General features: G+C 32.0%; 1 protein-coding gene across 1 annotated transcript; it reads left to right on the top strand.

Annotated features, from left to right (window-relative positions):
* Positions 1–10,303: 10,303 nt before the first annotated feature.
* LOC131049428 (probable pectate lyase 18) lies at positions 10,304–12,374 on the top strand. Its single transcript, XM_057983485.2, has 5 exons — positions 10,304–10,470; positions 10,902–11,532; positions 11,733–11,836; positions 11,947–12,085; positions 12,168–12,374. Exons 1-5 carry the CDS (start codon positions 10,304–10,306, stop codon positions 12,372–12,374), a joined length of 1,248 nt encoding a protein of 415 aa, XP_057839468.2.
* Positions 12,375–21,801: the final 9,427 nt, after the last annotated feature.

Raw genomic sequence — 21,801 nt, 5'->3', positions numbered from 1 at the left:
CTGAAAAATGAGTTTCTAATGCAAAATTTAAAATGGCTCCTGTAAAAGTTTTTAGATTTTAACATTTGATTTCTAATTTTGTCCTCCAAGCTTTGATGTTTTTGAAAAAAAAGTCAATTGTGACTTTATCCAACCTTTTGGATGCTTTGGAAATGTTGAAAATTCTGCCAAAATTACCTAAATGCTACAATCACGCAAACCTCCCAAGAATATAACTATGCAAAGTAGATTATAGGGATGCTTATTCTTTTGTTAAGTTGTACTTATTATTAGGGCTATGCAAGGATGTAGGAGAAGAGAATACTTGGTTTTTTAATATTATAGCTATCAGTTAGTCTCAAATCTATAAAAGCCAGATATTAAAATTAACTGTACTAGACAACAAGTTCCAGTACCATGTTAGATTCTTTGGGAAGTGACAATCGGGCTAGAATCTCGTGTCTGACCTAGATCATGTGCAACTACAGTTAATAGATAATCGAATATCAAATAGTAGAGCCAAAATCTGAAATGAAAGAACAATATAGACAATGCAAGAGAACTTGAGAATACTCTTCATACGCTCACCAAGCTACCAATAGGTGCATTAACTCCTACTACCCATAAAATATGGGAAGTTTTACCTACTTGATAAATGTCAAAATATGTAGCATAACCTCCTTAAGTGAAGATAGAAAAGAAGTTATAATTAGTGGCATAAAAGCCAAAAGAGGGTGAGAAAATTAATTACCCTATAACCTACTAAAGGTAAGAACAAACTCGTGGTTATGGAAGGAGGCACAACAAGCCAAAAGGGAGTGTGTGACTCAATTACTCATGTGTTAGAAAGTGGTACATGTAGATTATGTATTTTTCCATGTTTATTCACATTAACCACTCCTAATAAACCAAAGAAAGATTAAATAATATTTGTAGGAAAAAGAATAACGCCTAACAACTACTATGTGGTAAAAGGCAAGGTTTCATTAGCATATAAATTGAAGCAATACTTATATGGTGTCCAATGATCTCCAAAATTATGGTTTCAAAAGTTTAATTCATATGCTATGTATTATAATCTAGTGTATTTCCTAATTATGTTGGTTGCCTATATAGTTGGTCAGATATTGGACTTTGGTTTTGGTGGGGTTGGTTTTATGTACTAGATGGTAGTCATCGGGGTGCCGATAATTGTTTCTTTTTTCCCCTATTTTTTGTGTTATGTTGTTTATAGACTTTACTTTCTACTGTATTGGGCGTTGGGCCCCTTAGCAACTATTTAATTATTAAAAATTAAACTTTATGATGGTAATCAATCTCTTTTTATCAATTTATGCATAGATCATTTGTTGATATTTGGTAACAATGAATGGATGATTAGAGATATGGTATATAAAATTTCAATACATTTCAACATAAACAATTAGGGGTTCCTATATGCATCCTAGGCCTTGAAAAGAGAGAGAAATAAGAAATGTTTGATTGGGATAGACTAAGTATGTTGAATTTGTGTTGTAATATTTTAGTATGCAGAATTATATGCTAGTAAATGTTTCTATTTTCTTGGGTACTAAGTTATTAGTTAAGTAATATATACGTCTTCACCGTTAAATGTAGAGTATATATTGCATGTTCCTTACACTAGTCTACTTCATATTCTAATTTATGTTATATTTTACATAAAGCTAGACATTGGTGATGTAATGGGAGCCTTGGGATTATTATATGGCTAATATTGGCATAGAGCATTGAACAACAATTAAGAGAGACTTAAGGTGAATGCAGAACACTATAAATTATTATATCTTCTACTATGGTGATTACTCACAAGGGATTGTTGACTTAGATTTGACAGGAGATGTAGATCATAAAATATCTACTAGTGGCTATTTCTTTAGCCTATTTAGTGTTTCTATTACTTGAATGAGCAAGTGATGGGTTGTAGTCATTTATCCATTGTAGAGCTATAGTACATGACAATTAGTAATGCCTGTAAGGAGGTGAGTTGGTTTTAGAGTTTTTGTTGAATTGTTGGCCTTATTCAAGCAATAGTTTAAACTCAATGTGAGAGTCAAGGTGTCATTAGCTTGGCCAAAACCCAATTTTTTGTGTATAAATGAAGCATATAGATGCACAATACCATTTTTCTCATCACATGGTGGAGGATAGTGGATGATGATTGAAAATGATGACTCTTTGGTGATTGTTTTAGATGATTTGATGAAGCATGTAAGCACAAATAACATTAGATGGTGTAATAAATATAATGGCCTCATAGTCCTTAATACTTAGATGCTAATATTCCCTTTATGCTTTTGCAAGGTATTTGAAATAAGTGGGAGAATTCTAGAAACCCATTGTCTCAACCATATTTTGTTCATATCTAATTATTTAATAGTTAAATTTTACATGTATTTTTGTTATCACTGTTAGTGTGTGGTATGTTTCTACTATCATATTCGTGTTAGACTTGTACCAGCCACTTAGAATTGGACAAGATCTAACCTTATAGTTCTATATCAAAGGTAAAATCAGCTAAATTATGCAAGTCGCTTGGAAAAGAGGGGTATATTAACTTGAATGGCCTTCCTAAAGGTCCTTAATTTTGAACTTTTACCAAATAAGTGAGTACCAGCAATCGAAATTTGACTACTTCAGCATCGTGATTATTTCATTATGCATGCTTGCCTTCCATCCCCAACTAATAAATATACGCAGATTGGAGGACGTGCATGAATTTACTCATGAGATTTCATGGTCTACATTACCGTCACGCATGGAGTGCATTGGACTATTATTTTTATTCCTTTAATTCTTCTAAGCATACTTTCATCAAGATTTTATTTGCTTTTGGAAACGAGGTTGTACTAGCCTTCCAGCGTACAAATAATGTAATGGCCCCATGTAAATTCGTGTGGCTGCAAAAACTTTTCTTTTTATTTAAAAACTACATTTAGATTTGTGATACGAAAATAATTTTAGTTGATGAGGGATGGAGGAGACCACCAACTATAAGGAAATGTGCATCCCATGTCCCACGACGAAGTCAAAAGCTACATGTGCTATATGGAGTTCGTTCTAATCTTTTATCATCGAACAACATAGCAAAAACAACCATGCGGAACAGATTGTTGTAAAATCCATGTGCCTTTTTTTCAACACACAAGAAATTTGTTATTTGTGAAAAAGCATGGAGATACTCTTCAAGTGTGCACACATAACATCGAGAGTCGACCTTAATTAAAGTTTGACGTAGATGGTCAATGTCTCATACCCATCTTGACTATGACCAGTTGAATTGTTGCAAAGCATGTTGTGAGGTCGGTATTAACCTTCTTTGTATTTACCAAATTTAAAGAATATAAACTAGAGTTGGATTTAGTATAGTTGGCGCGTTATATTTTATGGAGGTTGCAGAGGAGCTGGTGATGCTTGGTAGGATATCAGGCCAGTGGTAGTAATGGGACTTCTTTTTCTATGTGAGACGCATGATATCCTTGTAGTTCTTGGGCTGCCTTAGAGATCTGGACGTGGCAACAGGTTCTTGTTGAATTGGCCTTCAAAATGTAACAGGCTATTCAGTTATTTATGGACTGGGTACGGGAATGGAACCTCTGTGCTATCAGGGTCAGTCGGTTTGAGATCTATGGAAAGATTTCATTAGAAGTAAAACAACAGACATGAAGGATGAAAACTGGGTTGTCTTAGATAGTTAATATAGTAATCTTATTTGGCTATGTCTGGGAAATTTATTGCTCCTCAATGTTGTACATGAATCCTCTACAACCCCTTTTTATAAAGTTAGGAAAGTTGTACCACACCATATCGTTGGTGAACAAGCATCTTCTATGTAAGTAGTATTATTTGAGGGTGGTTGATATGGATTAAGTTGTTGAGCACTTTAATTCATTTAACACTATTGTAAACAAAAGATGGAGGAAGAAGTTATAGGAATGGTCTTATGACATTCTTTTCTACACATATGGAGCAATCTATTGATGAACATTTGAAGCACTACTTTAAATTTTGTGCTTGATGAGGTAATGTCTTCTCTTCTCCCAAATGGTCTTTCATAGAAAGAATAGTACAAGTGGCATAGCTTTCTTTATTGGTGATAGCCTTATATCATGGTTGAGCTAAAATAAGGATTTTGTATCTTAGTCTATGGTAGAAGCAAAATATATTGCAATAGTTTCTTGTTGCATTTAGGTTTTATAGATAAAAAAAGACATTGTAGCAGATGGAGATTGAATTTGAAGAACCCATGCCAATCCTTTGTTACAATACAAGTACTATAAACATTTCAAATGATTGGGTAACACATTCACGGAAAAACCCATATCTCAATTAAGTATCACTATCTAAGAGAGAAGGTTGCAAGGAAACAAGTGAAGATAGAATATGTTGAAACAAAGGAGAGATCATTACAAAACCTTTTCGAAAGGAGACAATTTAATATCTTGGGTAGAATTTGGTAGTGGTATCGCCCCCCTCTTAAATGAAGAGGAAGTTAGTATATGTTGAGGAGGAGTGTTGACTCCTCACTGCAAGTAGTCTTGGTGGTATTGTGAAAAAAATTACAAAAGGTATTAGTAGATTAATTTTTCCTTGAAGACCAAGAATCAAAGTGGATATTTGTCATTGATGTCAAAGTGGGAGAAAGGAAGCCAAAATTCTACACCATTTGGGGAAGAAAGGATTGAGAGAGAGAGAGAGAGAGAGAGAGAGAGAGAGAGAGAGAGAGAGAGAGAGAGAGAGAGAGAGAGAGAGAGAGAGAGAGAGAGAGAGAGAGAGAGAGAGAGAGAGAGAGAGAGAGAGAGAGAATGAAAGTCCAATTACAAGAGCACAAAGCCAAACTTGAGAAGAATGAATGTCCAATTACAATGGAAGCAAATTTTCTACACAAGGGGAGCCCCTAATTTCCATTACAAGGAGTATTTTATTAGTAGCATTTTTCATGTTTGGAACCAATGACAAAGGAGGAGATTGTTGAAATTTATATTTTCATTAATTTCAAAGGAGGTAGTTAAGGTTTTTGTATAAATTATCATTATGTTACCCTCAATATCCAGTTTTCAAAAATTACAATAATTTTAATTAATATTATGTCATATCAAATAATTATTGATCTAGATAAATAGAGTCAAGTTATGTTAAATACATCATTCAATATAGTATGTCACTAGTATCATCTTAATCAATTTTTTATTGTTGAAGGATTTGGAAGTATTTGTGATGTGTATATGAAGTTCATTCCTCAAAAACTATATCCACTAGCACATTATTTTATACCACATTCTACCATAGTTATATTTTGAGGCTTGTATGTTGGAAGATAAATATGGCTACACACAAAGACAAGTCTATTCAAGTTGCAAAGGTGGAATTCAATAACATGAAAAGTTAGGGTCAACATTATGCTCATAGAGATCACTTCACAATATATTATGAATTTTTTTATGAATGGGTCAAATTATTGCACTATGAACCAACTATAGGAAGCATGTGAAAGTGTACTAGGACCAACTAATTATTTTTCGTAAAGAATAGCATCATCCAACTCTTGAAGTAGCATGTTGGATCTTGGTTTAAGCCTTTTATATGTTTGGTCTAAAGTATGCATGTGTCAAATGTGTGAATGTTGTAAATAAGTTATAAGATGAGTTGTGATTATATATAATGTAGGGATGTATAAGTGTAATTGGATTCATTTAAAGAGTAATTCTTGCTAGTAGAACTAATAACCATCGCAAAAGTTGTGTAAGTTGTCAACTAAATTTTAGGTTAAGTGGGCAAAATCAATTGAAGGTCTCATGCACTTTGAGAGGGTTGTCAAAAGTTGATTAGATCAAGGTGACCCTAAAGCTTCATCCTTGAAGATCTGCATATCATATCTTTCATGTACTATTATTGTATTTAAGGTTGGCGCCTCATGATTATAGTTGGTGTTCACTTCTTAGACTCGAGCATTGGTGTCTCCTATGGGTTGATGCATACAAAATATTATAAGTTTATTATTTAGTTTATGAGGTTAGATTTGCATATTAGATCCAAGAAGCTTTTCTCACCATGGTTTTCCCCTTAAGTTTCTACATAAATCTAGTATTATTTTGTGTTGATGTCCTCTTATCTTATCTTATCAGTTTCTATGATGTTTGGAGAAGTTATCAAGGGTAATTAATTTGGAATTGGTGTCTACTGATTACCATTCTCTTAGTGTCTATGTGTGATTAACGCACATAATATATGCATTCTATTAAGAACAACAACCACTATTTCTTTTATTTTCATTGAAAAGAACTATCTAGATTTCCTTGGAAATGACCTTCTATTTATGTCACTTTGTGCAATCTTCCTTTATTCATAATGTATCTTTGTTCAAGACAAAAATCAAATCCGTGTAGCAGTAACAAGTTATCCTATATTGTCTAACAATGTAAAAGTTTATTGGTTATTTTGGATAGTTTAAAAATTTGGATTTATAAGTTTTGAATTTCATAAATACTTTTCCTTTGTAATAATTCTTTGAAGTAATTTAGAATGATATTTTTGTAATAAAATTTAGCTATTAATGAATTGTAATTGAATACATTAACTCTCACTTTAATTATAATCATTAGCATATTATTACTCATGGATTTGTTTAGGTCAACCCAAGAGTATAGCCAGTAATCCTTAGCTTGACTAAATCCATCCATTGATTATTACCATTTATTTATAATTAGATTAGTAGTAGATCAATAAAATAGATATTTATTTATATATTAATAAATGCATAGAGTAGCATATATCAATATAAGAATGCAAGTAGTTATTAAGAGAATTTAAGTAAGAGGTGTAGAGATGTTATTAAAGCTTAAAATTTATTAAGTTATAGCTTTAAACGTATAGAAATAAATTCATTAGTCAACAATATTAAACTTGAATATATTCTTTCTGTATATCTTAAGATGAATAAGTTATTATTTGAATGCCTCTACAATACTTTGTTTAGATTAAAAATAGAAAGACTTTTTAAAATCACAAGACTAATATATAAAATAGGATAATAAGGATAGTAATGAAAGAAATGGACTCTTGGGTCAAGGGTAAGATGTAAGCCCTTATCCCTTACCATATAGAAATAATAAATTTTGTTTTTTATTTTGTGATTGTTGAATATTGAACTCTGACTTAGTGAAAACTCTAATGATAATATCATAGTTTGTTTTTTTAAATGTAAAGGATAAGGATGGAATTTCATATTAATCTCATGTTGACATGTTCATATAGTTTCTTGACTAGATGATAGTTCCTTATCATTAAATGGTTAACCATCTCTAAAGTTTATGACTATATATATAAATATTAAATGGATTTGATCTTATATTTTGATTGTTTGATCATGATAGCACTTTTTAATCAAAGGAGTGATTAGATGAATATGATATTGAATATTATAATCAAATCTAAGGTAGAAAGTTTATTCTAAGATGGAAAATATATTCTATTGTCAAAATATTTGAACCAATTAGATTTAATGAATGAAACTAAGTTATTTATGATAATCATTTATTATCAATTTATAACATTTTAATGATATAATGTTAGTGAATTTATGCATCATATAATAACTCATGAATTAGTTTTTAAGTATATCATTTAGAAGATTTAATAATGAATTAGCATTTAATATGTCTTTCATGATATCAGGTTAATTAGATAGATTGATAGTTACCTTTTCTTTTGTACTCTTATACATGTGTCTATATGAGTTTTATACTCTCAAGATCATGTTTAGACAAATCTTGTTATTGGTATTCTTATGTACTAATGTGTTTGAAATCAATTTTTATGCTAAATTTAATTATCAAGAAGATAATACTTGTTAGATGCTTCTATTTTCCTATGACTACTTTGTATACTTGTGCATTCAATTCTTGTTTGTGTAAATGGATGGTGGTAAACATGGAGAACCATATAAGGATTGAGTATCACCCTCTATATATCTATCAACAAATGACTTAAAAAGATGCATTGGGAAAAAGATGTTTTATCAAATTTTAATATTATACCATGCTACTACTTTTGATCATTTAAAACTCATACTCTTTGCCATATCATAATATTGTTATATTAGCATGTGTGTGCACGCGCACACACGCACACACACAAACATAGAGAGAGAGAGAGAGAGAGAGAGAGAGAGAGAGAGAGAGAGAGAGAGAGAGAGAGAGAGAGAGAGAGAGAGTATATCATGCTACATAGATTCCATCACTCCTACTTGTTTAAGATTTCTCGACATCTTTGCGTTGGGCCAGGTATTCTTCATGCCAAGAAGAGTTTCAGGGGAGTGTAAAAATTTGTGGTTGGGTAGATATGTTCTTCGATGATGCTCTCACCCAATGTGTGCTTGTTGGAGATAGTGTCTCGTGAGTTCCTGTTAGGGTTACCTTAATTTTTGTACTCTTCGTAATTGACCTTTTGAAGCTATGTAAAGGAAATTGTTTCCTTATGATAGGGCTTGTCAATGGCTTTTGTACTTAAACATCATGTTTCCATTCTAATATATTTGAACGTGTTATTTTAAATGTTTTAGAATAATGCTTATTTTATGCTATATCATTATTTTAATAATATGGAGGTCCTTATAGTTTGAAATTATTATTGTCTCAAAACATTAAAAAATATCAAAATTGACACATTACTAAATCATGTGAATGGACATTGATATATTCAAAGCAATTTCACTTGTATTTGGGTTTGCTTCATGTAAGATAAACAAATTTACCAAAAATATTTAATATATTTTCCATGTCAGTACATATAAGAGGCATTTTTATAATTTATTATTTTTGTATTTATAATTTAATAACAAGTCATCTAGTGTAAAAATGTTGTAATAATAAGAGGTGGTAGAAAATTTCGATAGAATTTATGATATAAGGACTCATGTTCAACTTTAATATTATTTTATGTGGCATGGAAAGTGAGATGTCTACTTCTAAAAATGGTTTACAAATCCAATCACATAGAACTATTTGGACTTTTGTTGATGCTATTTAAATGATTTTTATTTGATAAAAAAATAAATCTCACATAATTAATTACTCCATCTAATAGTAAAAAACTATAAGTATTAAAAAGCCTTCTATTATTCACAGCTCCTTTTTATAAGTAAGATCTACACAATTAGAAGTTCTAGAAATGAATGATCTTATTAGATCAAAATAAATAACAATTAGTTCACCATTCATACTTCTTACAAAAGCCTTCTCACTATTAAGCTGTGTGTGTCATACAATTCAATAGAATTAAAAGCTGAATTAATGCACAAAAATGTTCCAATAGTATCATATGTCTTTATTATTTTTAAAAGTTGAATATTTGGTTTGATTAAATATATATTTCAGGTTGAGCTAGCCATCCAAACTAAAAACATATAATGATTCAACATATTATTTAAAAGTTCATATTATTAAATTGATATGATGTAGAATTAGAAATAATCAATCTTTATAAACTTATAACCTTAAATTAATATATAAATATGTCTATTATACCTAAGTATCCTCGTGACGTCACACATAGCAAATAAAACTCCAATTATTTTCACTTCGACCTATCTTTCTCTAACGTAATCATCCATTCATTATGTTTTATTGCGTTAACATAAAGAAGTTTATCCTACAAATATACATTTACAATCTATTAAGTTTCGATATGTTAGATTCTTTGGAATTCTAATTTTTTCCACGATAAAAAAAATGAAGAGCGCGGGAACCATGTGAGCGCGGGAACAACATGCGAGAATTTTATACCAAACTTGGTCGCCCATCCCCGTGCAAATTACGGAAGAGGAAAGTCATTTATAACCAAAGACAAACATACTTGTGGGCCATATCACCTTTGCCAATGTTTCTCATGTTTTAATGTGAAACCCAAAGAAGTGTTACTACCGAATAACTCAATGGAGTCACCATGGAAAGCAGACACGGATAAAATGCGGCGTCCACCACATCCATGAAAGTTTCTATATCTATGTTTTTCAAATAGATTTGGAGAAAACTCTCAATTCAGAAAAACGTCGGAGTAAACATTCTAAGAAACGTTGGAGGAATGCTCTATCACATCATTACTCACTATTGTTTATGAGTCAAGCGCTATAGTCATGTGCATTACCACCGTAATAATCGCACTGAGATAACGTGCACACAACAATTTTTCAAACGTCGGGGTCAAGATTCCCCCTTCTCTACAGATTTTGCACTTGATGATTTTGTATATAAGATAGCCCAAAGCCATAGCATGTAATACAACCATTGCAGGTTTTCTCCTATCCAAAATGGCGAGCAGACAAGCCTTACAGCCATTGTTTCTTCTTCTTGCTGTCTTTTTCATCAAGTTAGTAATGGTGGAATCAATAAGAACCCCCTTCAATATGACTAAGGCTGAGAATAGTGATAAATCTCATGTTGAGAAGCCGGAGCTTGTAGTTCAAATGGTAGAAAGGTAACCATTTCGCCTTTCAGATGATTTAGAAATTTTAGAGAATTTATTTATGGTAGTATAGAAATGAAATCCAATATCTTATTGAATTTAGTACATTAGTATGAAATCTTAAATGACAAGGTTTATTATAAATGTTCTATTTATTCTTATGCTGTTCCTCGACGTTTTCTTCACTGTAATTTCTATAATACTATTCTCGTAACTGTAGTTGGTATGCAGCAGTTATAGAACAAATTTCTATCACCCATATCATCATGCCATTGGATAATTAACAATTGTCGTCGTTGAGACAGATTCAATGAAAGAAAATTCACTACAGAAAAGATATTTAAGTCAGTTCAATTAAGAGAATTTCGAAGTCCTAGCATTTTTTTATAGCTAGCATATATTACAGACAGTTGAGATTATTTACTTCAAGAACTATTGTGCAGGAGTTTAAATAATTCGAAAAGAAAGCTGAGCTCGTGCGAAACGGGGAACCCCATCGATGACTGTTGGCGTTGTGATCCTAACTGGGTTAACAACCGAAAGAGACTGGCTGATTGTGCCATCGGATTTGGCAAAAACGCCATTGGAGGTAAGAATGGCAGATTTTATATAGTTACAGATCCAAATGACGATGACCCGGTCAATCCTCGACCTGGCACTCTGCGGCACGCTGTTATTCAAACCGAACCTCTCTGGATTATTTTCCAAAAAGATATGGTTATTCAGCTCAAGGAGGAGCTTATCATGAACAGTTATAAGACTATTGATGGTAGAGGTGCCAATGTTCATATAGCAAATGGAGCTTGCATTACAATTCAGTATGTGACCAATATTATCATTCATGGAGTTCATATCCACGACTGTAAACCTGCGGGAAACACAAATGTTAGGAGCTCCCCGACACATTATGGGTTTAGAACCAAGAGTGATGGAGATGGGATTTCCATCTTTGGATCAAGCGCAATTTGGGTTGACCACTGTTCATTGTCAAGTTGCGCAGATGGATTGATCGACGCCATCATGGGTTCCACTGCTATAACCATTTCAAACAGCTTTTTCACTCACCATGACAAGGTGCTCAAAACTGCTTTTTTGGTCTTCCATAAATATACTTTTCTTTGAAATTAGGTTTCACAATTGTATTTTTTATCCGAGGATTTTAGGGTAGGGTATTAAAAGCCTATTACTTGACTTGAACGAAAAAAATGTGAGTATTTATTAAATTGTCGATAGAACGCTATTTCTCAAGTCCAATATTTATTGGCTTTTTCCAGGTGATGCTCCTAGGACACAGCGACGCCTACACCGAGGACGTCAAAATGCAAGTAACAGTTGCTTTCAACCACTTTGGAGAAGGGCTTGTTCAACGTATGCCCAGGTGTGAATAGAATTTTGTAACAAACTGTATTCCTTGCACAAAGACCACGAATATACAGCTTGCTGAAGTTTATTTGCTCAAGTCTTTAAGATATTAACGTTATGATGCAGATGTCGACATGGATACTTTCATGTGGTGAACAATGATTACACCCACTGGGAAATGTATGCAATCGGGGGAAGTGCAAACCCCACCATTAACAGCCAAGGCAACAGATTCCTTGCTCCTGATTATCGATTCCACAAGGAGGTAAAAGACCTGTACAACTCATGTCTCTTATATCTTTGGTATTCAACGGTTGTAGTATAGTTATAGTATGGGTAATGTGCAGGTTACAAAGCACCAAGATTCAACAGAAGGCAACTGGAGATCAGTGGGAGATCTTATGTTAAATGGGGCATTCTTCACAGCATCAGGGGCTAAAGAATCCTCAAGCTATGCCAAAGCTTCGAGTATGGCGGCAAGACCTTCCTCTATTGTGGGCTCTATCACTGCAAGTTCGGGTGTTCTCACCTGCAGAAAAGGTTCCAGCTGTTAGACCAAATGCGTGCATTATAGACAAATTCTTAGGAATCCCTCAATTCTGTTACTTTGCAAGCATGAGCACACGGAATGAGGCTTCTTAGTTATTTTAGTTTTGGTTGCCGAGACTCTCTTGTCATCTTTCACTAAAGACGAATATATGGAAAATATCGAATAATATTTTTCTCAAATTTGAAGTGTAGTGGTAGAACGTCAAGCCAGTGTTTGTTTATATTATCTCGATTGTCACTTAAAAACATTTCTTAGGTAAATCTCACAAGAACTGCAACATAGAGATAGGAAATAGTTGAATTTATGTTCATACCAGTAATTCAAAAAACTAATTTATGCAAATGTTTCTTGAAACTATGAACACACCCGGTGTAATTGTATACGACGCAACTAAATATATTCACTTGCATGGGGAATTATTAACCTTTTAAGTTAATTATGTGATTGTAGATTAATTTTATATTATACATGTCTAATTTGTAACTCTAGACCTTATCTATCACAATATATACTTTTTCTCTTTGATTTGCTAGATTCTATACTCCTCATTGATTATTAAGGACTTGGTATATTTATAACTACATCATAAAGATAGTGAAATAATCAATGGTCATGTTCTCCTACTCCCTTAATTAGAATAGTTTTTTGATTGTGATAAAGATACTTAGATGTTGATTTTGATACAATATTTTTATTCTATTTAAAGTTCCAAATGAAAATGTTCATAAGTTCATTCTATATACGAATAAGTCAATGATTGCTTAATGGTCAATTAATGTCTTTAAATTTGAAGCCCTGCTAGATAATTCCATGTTTTACAAACTCAACTCCCAATGACTACGAGGAAAGAGGAGAATTTTAAAATTTGAAACAAATTTATTTTTCCTTAAAATTCAAGCCAAGCAAGATCAATCCTCAATGCTACAAAAATGGTCCGTTGTAAAAAGATATATAATACAATGATCATGGGTAAATGTATGCAAATATAGGACAAAAACTAATGGGAATGCATGAATATAAATATAGGTAGGATATAGATAAGGATGGATATATATTGATGTATGGAAATAGGAGTAGGAGAACATAGATTGAAATTAGGGAAGGTGCCAAACTTATTAAAAATGGTTTTTGCATGCCAAAAATATTTTTTCTTTCTAGTGACTGAAAAATGAGTTTCTAATGCAAAATTTAAAATGGCTCCTGTAAAAGTTTTTAGATTTTAACATTTGATTTCTAATTTTGTCCTCCAAGCTTTGATGTTTTTGAAAAAAAAGTCAATTGTGACTTTATCCAACCTTTTGGATGCTTTGGAAATGTTGAAAATTCTGCCAAAATTACCTAAATGCTACAATCACGCAAACCTCCCAAGAATATAACTATGCAAAGTAGATTATAGGGATGCTTATTCTTTTGTTAAGTTGTACTTATTATTAGGGCTATGCAAGGATGTAGGAGAAGAGAATACTTGGTTTTTTAATATTATAGCTATCAGTTAGTCTCAAATCTATAAAAGCCAGATATTAAAATTAACTGTACTAGACAACAAGTTCCAGTACCATGTTAGATTCTTTGGGAAGTGACAATCGGGCTAGAATCTCGTGTCTGACCTAGATCATGTGCAACTACAGTTAATAGATAATCGAATATCAAATAGTAGAGCCAAAATCTGAAATGAAAGAACAATATAGACAATGCAAGAGAACTTGAGAATACTCTTCATACGCTCACCAAGCTACCAATAGGTGCATTAACTCCTACTACCCATAAAATATGGGAAGTTTTACCTACTTGATAAATGTCAAAATATGTAGCATAACCTCCTTAAGTGAAGATAGAAAAGAAGTTATAATTAGTGGCATAAAAGCCAAAAGAGGGTGAGAAAATTAATTACCCTATAACCTACTAAAGGTAAGAACAAACTCGTGGTTATGGAAGGAGGCACAACAAGCCAAAAGGGAGTGTGTGACTCAATTACTCATGTGTTAGAAAGTGGTACATGTAGATTATGTATTTTTCCATGTTTATTCACATTAACCACTCCTAATAAACCAAAGAAAGATTAAATAATATTTGTAGGAAAAAGAATAACGCCTAACAACTACTATGTGGTAAAAGGCAAGGTTTCATTAGCATATAAATTGAAGCAATACTTATATGGTGTCCAATGATCTCCAAAATTATGGTTTCAAAAGTTTAATTCATATGCTATGTATTATAATCTAGTGTATTTCCTAATTATGTTGGTTGCCTATATAGTTGGTCAGATATTGGACTTTGGTTTTGGTGGGGTTGGTTTTATGTACTAGATGGTAGTCATCGGGGTGCCGATAATTGTTTCTTTTTTCCCCTATTTTTTGTGTTATGTTGTTTATAGACTTTACTTTCTACTGTATTGGGCGTTGGGCCCCTTAGCAACTATTTAATTATTAAAAATTAAACTTTATGATGGTAATCAATCTCTTTTTATCAATTTATGCATAGATCATTTGTTGATATTTGGTAACAATGAATGGATGATTAGAGATATGGTATATAAAATTTCAATACATTTCAACATAAACAATTAGGGGTTCCTATATGCATCCTAGGCATTGAAAAGAGAGAGAAATAAGAAATGTTTGATTGGGATAGACTAAGTATGTTGAATTTGTGTTGTAATATTTTAGTATGCAGAATTATATGCTAGTAAATGTTTCTATTTTCTTGGGTACTAAGTTATTAGTTAAGTAATATATACGTCTTCACCGTTAAATGTAGAGTATATATTGCATGTTCCTTACACTAGTCTACTTCATATTCTAATTTATGTTATATTTTACATAAAGCTAGACATTGGTGATGTAATGGGAGCCTTGGGATTATTATATGGCTAATATTGGCATAGAGCATTGAACAACAATTAAGAGAGACTTAAGGTGAATGCAGAACACTATAAATTATTATATCTTCTACTATGGTGATTACTCACAAGGGATTGTTGACTTAGATTTGACAGGAGATGTAGATCATAAAATATCTACTAGTGGCTATTTCTTTAGCCTATTTAGTGTTTCTATTACTTGAATGAGCAAGTGATGGGTTGTAGTCATTTATCCATTGTAGAGGTATAGTACATGACAATTAGTAATGCCTGTAAGGAGGTGAGTTGGTTTTAGAGTTTTTGTTGAATTGTTGGCCTTATTCAAGCAATAGTTTAAACTCAATGTGAGAGTCAAGGTGTCATTAGCTTGGCCAAAACCCAATTTTTTGTGTATAAATGAAGCATATAGATGCACAATACCATTTTTCTCATCACATGGTGGAGGATAGTGGATGATGATTGAAAATGATGACTCTTTGGTGATTGTTTTAGATGATTTGATGAAGCATGTAAGCACAAATAACATTAGATGGTGTAATAAATATAATGGCCTCATAGTCCTTAATACTTAGATGCTAATATTCCCTTTATGCTTTTGCAAGGTATTTGAAATAAGTGGGAGAATTCTAGAAAACCATTGTCTCAACCATATTTTGTTCATATCTAATTATTTAATAGTTAAATTTTACATGTATTTTTGTTATCACTGTTAGTGTGTGGTATGTTTCTACTATCATATTCGTGTTAGACTTGTACCAGCCACTTAGAATTGGACAAGATCTAACCTTATAGTTCTATATCAAAGGTAAAATCAGCTAAATTATGCAAGTCGCTTGGAAAAGAGGGGTATATTAACTTGAATGGCCTTCCTAAAGGTCCTTAATTTTGAACTTTTACCAAATAAGGGAGTACCAGCAATCGAAATTTGACTACTTCAGCATCGTGATTATTTCATTATGCATGCTTGCCTTCCATCCCCAACTAATAAATATACGCAGATTGGAGGACGTGCATGAATTTACTCATGAGATTTCATGGTCTACATTACCGTCACGCACGGAGTGCATTGGACTATTATTTTTATTCCTTTAATTCTTCTAAGCATACTTTCATCAAGATTTTATTTGCTTTTGGAAACGAGGTTGTACTAGCCTTCCAGCGTACAAATAATGTAATGGCCCCATGCAAATTCGTGTGGCTGCAAAAACTTTTCTTTTTATTTAAAAACTACATTTAGATTTGTGATACGAAAATAATTTTAGTTGATGAGGGATGGAGGAGACCACCAACTATAAGGAAATGTGGATCCCATGTCCCACGACGAATTCAAAAGCTACATGTGCTATATGGAGTTCGTTCTGATCTTTTATCATCGAACAACATAGCAAAAACAACCATGCGGAACAGATTGTTGTAAAATCCATGTGCCTTTTTTTCAACACACAAGAAATTTGTTATTTGTGAAAAAGCATGGAGATACTCTTCAAGTGTGCACAGATAACATTGAGAGTCGGCCTTAATTAAAGTTTGACGTAGATGGTCAATGTCTCATACCCATCTTGACTATGACCAGTTGAATTGTTGCAAAGCATGTTGTGAGGTCGGTATTAAGCTTCTTTGTATTTACCAAATTTAAAGAATATAAACTAGAGTTGGATTTAGTATAGTTGGCGCGTTATATTTTATGGAGATTGCAGAGGAGCTGGTGATGCTTGGTAGAATATCAGGCCAGTGGTAGTAATGGGACTTCTTTTTCTATGTGAGACGCATGATATCCTTGTAGTTCTTGGGCTGCCTTAGAGATCTGGACGTGGCAACAGGTTCTTGTTGAATTGGCCTTCAAAATGTAACAGGCTATTCAGTTATTTATGGACTGGGTACGGGAATGGAACCTCTGTGCTATCAGGGTCAGTCGGTTTGAGATCTATGTAAAGATTTCATTAGAAGTAAAACAACAGGCATGAAGGATGAAAACTGGGTTGTCTTAGATAGTTAATATAGTAATCTTATTTGGCTATGTCTGGGAAATTTATTGCTCCTCAATGTTGTACATTAATCCTCTACAACCCCTTTTTATAAAGTTAGGAAAGTTGTACCACACCATATCGTTGGTGAACAAGCATCTTCTATGTAAGTAGTATTATTTGAGGGTGGTTGATATGGATTAAGTTGTTGAGCACTTTAATTCATTTAACACTATTGTAAACAAAAGATGGAGGAAGAAGTTATAGGAATGGTCTTATGACATTCTTTTCTACACATATGGAGCAATCTATTGATGAACATTTGAAGCACTACTTTAAATTTTGTGCTTGATGAGGTAATGTCTTCTCTTCTCCCAAATGGTCTTTCATAGAAAGAATAGTACAAGTGGCATAGCTTTCTTTATTGGTGATAGCCTTATATCATGGTTGAGCTAAAATAAGGATTTTGTATCTTAGTCTATGGTAGAAGCAAAATATATTGCAATAGTTTCTTGTTGCATTTAGGTTTTATAGATAAAAAAAGACATTGTAGCAGATGGAGATTGAATTTGAAGAACCCATGCCAATCCTTTGTTACAATACAAGTACTATAAACATTTCAAATGATTGGGTAACACATTCACGGAAAAACCCATATCTCAATTAAGTATCACTATCTAAGAGAGAAGGTTGCAAGGAAACAAGTGAAGATAGAATATGTTGAAACAAAGGAGAGATCATTACAAAACCTTTTCGAAAGGAGACAATTTAATATCTTGGGTAGAATTTGGTAGTGGTATCGCCCCCCTCTTAAATGAAGAGGAAGTTAGTATATGTTGAGGAGGAGTGTTGACTCCTCACTGCAAGTAGTCTTGGTGGTATTGTGAAAAAGATACAAAAGGTATTAGTAGATTAATTTTTCCTTGAAGACCAAGAATCAAAGTGGATATTTGTCATTGATGTCAAAGTGGGAGAAAGGAAGCCAAAATTCTACACCATTTGGGGAAGAAAGGATTGAGAGAGAGAGAGAGAGAGAGAGAGAGAGAGAGAGAGAGAATGAAAGTCCAGTTACAAGAGCACAAAGCCAAACTTGAGAAGAATGAAAGTCCAATTACAATGGAAGCAAATTTTCTACACAAGGGGAGCCCCTAATTTCCATTACAAGGAGTATTTTATTAGTAGCATTTTTCATGTTTGGAACCAATGACAAAGGAGGAGATTGTTGAAATTTATATTTTCATTAATGTCAAAGGAGGTAGTTAAGGTTTTTGTATAAATTATCATTATGTTACCCTCAATATCCAGTTTTCAAAAATTACAATAATTTTAATTAATATTATGTCATATCAAATAATTATTGATCTAGATAAATAGAGTCAAGTTATGTTAAATACATCATTCAATATAGTATGTCACTAGTATCATCTTAATCAATTTTTTATTGTTGAAGGATTTGGAAGTATTTGTGATGTGTATATGAAGTTCATTCCTCAAAAACTATATCCACTAGCACATTATTTTATACCACATTCTACCATAGTTATATTTTGAGGCTTGTATGTTGGAAGATAAATATGGCTACACACAAAGACAAGTCTATTCAAGTTGCAAAGGTGGAATTCAATAACATGAAAAGTTAGGGTCAACATTATGCTCATAGAGATCACTTCACAATATATTATGAATTTTTTTATGAATGGGTCAAATTATTGCACTATGAACCAACTATAGGAAGCATGTGAAAGTGTACTAGGACCAACTAATTATTTTTCGTAAAGAATAGCATCATCCAACTCTTGAAGTAGCATGTTGGATCTTGGTTTAAGCCTTTTATATGTTTGGTCTAAAGTATGCATGTGTCAAATGTGTGAATGTTGTAAATAAGTTATAAGATGAGTTGTGATTATATATAATGTAGGGATGTATAAGTGTAATTGGATTCATTTAAAGAGTAATTCTTGCTAGTAGAACTAATAACCATCGCAAAAGTTGTGTAAGTTGTCAACTAAATTTTAGGTTAAGTGGGCAAAATCAATTGAAGGTCTCATGCACTTTGAGAGGGTTGTCAAAAGTTGATTAGATCAAGGTGACCCTAAAGCTTCATCCTTGAAGATCTGCATATCATATCTTTCATGTACTATTATTGTATTTAAGGTTGGCGCCTCATGATTATAATTGGTGTTCACTTCTTAGACTCAAGCATTGGTGTCTCCTATGGGTTGATGCATACAAAATATTATAAGTTTATTATTTAGTTTATGAGGCTAGATTTGCATATTAGATCCAAGAAGCTTTTCTCACCATGGTTTTCCCCTTAAGTTTCTACATAAATCTAGTATTATTTTGTGTTGATGTCCTCTTATCTTATCTTATCAGTTTCTATGATGTTTGGAGAAGTTATCAAGGGTAATTAATTTGGAATTGGTGTCTACTGATTACCATTCTCTTAGTGTCTATGTGTGATTAACGCACATAATATATGCATTCTATTAAGAACAACAACCACTATTTCTTTTATTTTCATTGAAAAGAACTATCTAGATTTCCTTGGAAATGACCTTCTATTTATGTCACTTTGTGCAATCTTCCTTTATTCATAATGTATCTTTGTTCAAGACAAAAATCAAATCCGTGTAGCAGTAACAAGTTATCCTATATTGTCTAACAATGTAAAAGTTTACTGGTTATTTTGGATAGTTTAAAAATTTGGATTTATAAGTTTTGAATTTCATAAATACTTTTCCTTTGTAATAATTCTTTGAAGTAATTTAGAATGATATTTTTGTAATAAAATTTAGCTATTAATGAATTGTAATTGAATACATTAACTCTCACTTTAATTATAATCATTAGCATATTATTACTCATGGATTTGTTTAGGTCAACCCAAGGGTATAGCCAGTAATCCTTAGTAATCCTTAGCTTGACTAAATCCATCCATTGATTATTACCATTTATTTATAATTAGATTAGTAGTAGATCAATAAAATAGATATTTATTTATATATTAATAAATGCATAGAGTAGCATATATCAATATAAGAATGCAAGTAGTTATTAAGAGAATTTAAGTAAGAGGTGTAGAGATGTTATTAAAGCTTAAAATTTATTAAGTTATAGCTTTAAACGTATAGAAATAAATTCATTAGTCAACAATATTAAACTTGAATATATTCTTTCTGTATATCTTAAGATGAATAAGTTATTATTTGAATGCCTCTACAATACTTTGTTTAGATTAAAAATAGAAAGACTTTTTAAAATCATAAGACTAATATATAAAATAGGATAATAAGGATAGTAATGAAAGAAATGGACTCTTGGGTCAAGGGTAAGATGTAAGCCCTTATCCCTTACCATATAGAAATAATAAATTTTGTTTTTTATTTTGTGATTGTTGAATATTGAACTCTGACTTAGTGAAAACTCTAATGATAATATCATAGTTTGTTTTTTTAAATGTAAAGGATAAGGATGGAATTTCATATTAATCTCATGTTGACATGTTCATATAGTTTCTTGACTAGATGATAGTTCCTTATCATTAAATGGTTAACCATCTCTAAAGTTTATGACTATATATATAAATATTAAATGGATTTGATCTTATATTTTGATTGTTTGATCATGATAACACTTTTTAATCAAAGGAGTGATTAGATGAATATGATATTGAATATTATAATCAAATCTAAGGTAGAAAGTTTATTCTAAGATGGAAAATATATTCTATTGTCAAAATATTTGAACCAATTAGATTTAATGAATGAAACTAAGTTATTTATGATAATCATTTATTATCAATTTATAACATTTTAATGATATAATGTTAGTGAATTTATGCATCATATAATAACTCATGAATTAGTTTTTAAGTATATCATTTAGAAGATTTAATAATGAATTAGCATTTAATATGTCTTTCATGATATCAGGTTAATTAGATAGATTGATAGTTACCTTTTCTTTTGTACTCTTATACATGTGTCTGTATGAGTTTTATACTCTCAAGATCATGTTTAGACAAATCTTGTTATTGGTATTCTTATGTACTAATGTGTTTGAAATCAATTTTTATGCTAAATTTAATTATCAAGAAGATAATACTTGTTAGATGCTTCTATTTTCCTATGACTACTTTGTATACTTGTGCATTCAATTCTTGTTTGTGTAAATGGATGGTGCTAAACATGGAGAACCATATAAGGATTGAGTATCACCCTCTATATATCTATCAACAAATGACTTAAAAAGATGCATTGGGAAAAAGATGTTTTATCAAATTTTAATATTATACCATGCTACTACTTTTGATCATTTAAAACTCATACTCTTTGCCATATCATAATATTGTTATATTAGCATGTGTGTGCACGCGCACACACGCACACACACAAACATAGAGAGAGAGAGAGAGAGAGAGAGAGAGAGAGAGAGAGAGAGAGAGAGAGAGAGAGAGAGAGAGAGAGAGAGTATATCATGCTACATAGATTCCATCACTCCTACTTGTTTAAGATTTCTCGACATCTTTGCGTTGGGCCAGGTATTCTTCATGCCAAGAAGAGTTTCAGGGGAGTGTAAAGATTTGTGGTTGGGTAGATATGTTC

This window comes from Cryptomeria japonica, chromosome 3 (genome assembly GCF_030272615.1).
Source record: "Cryptomeria japonica chromosome 3, Sugi_1.0, whole genome shotgun sequence".
NCBI lineage: Eukaryota > Viridiplantae > Streptophyta > Pinopsida > Cupressales > Cupressaceae > Cryptomeria > Cryptomeria japonica.
This window is presented reverse-complemented; position numbering and strand designations above follow the sequence as displayed.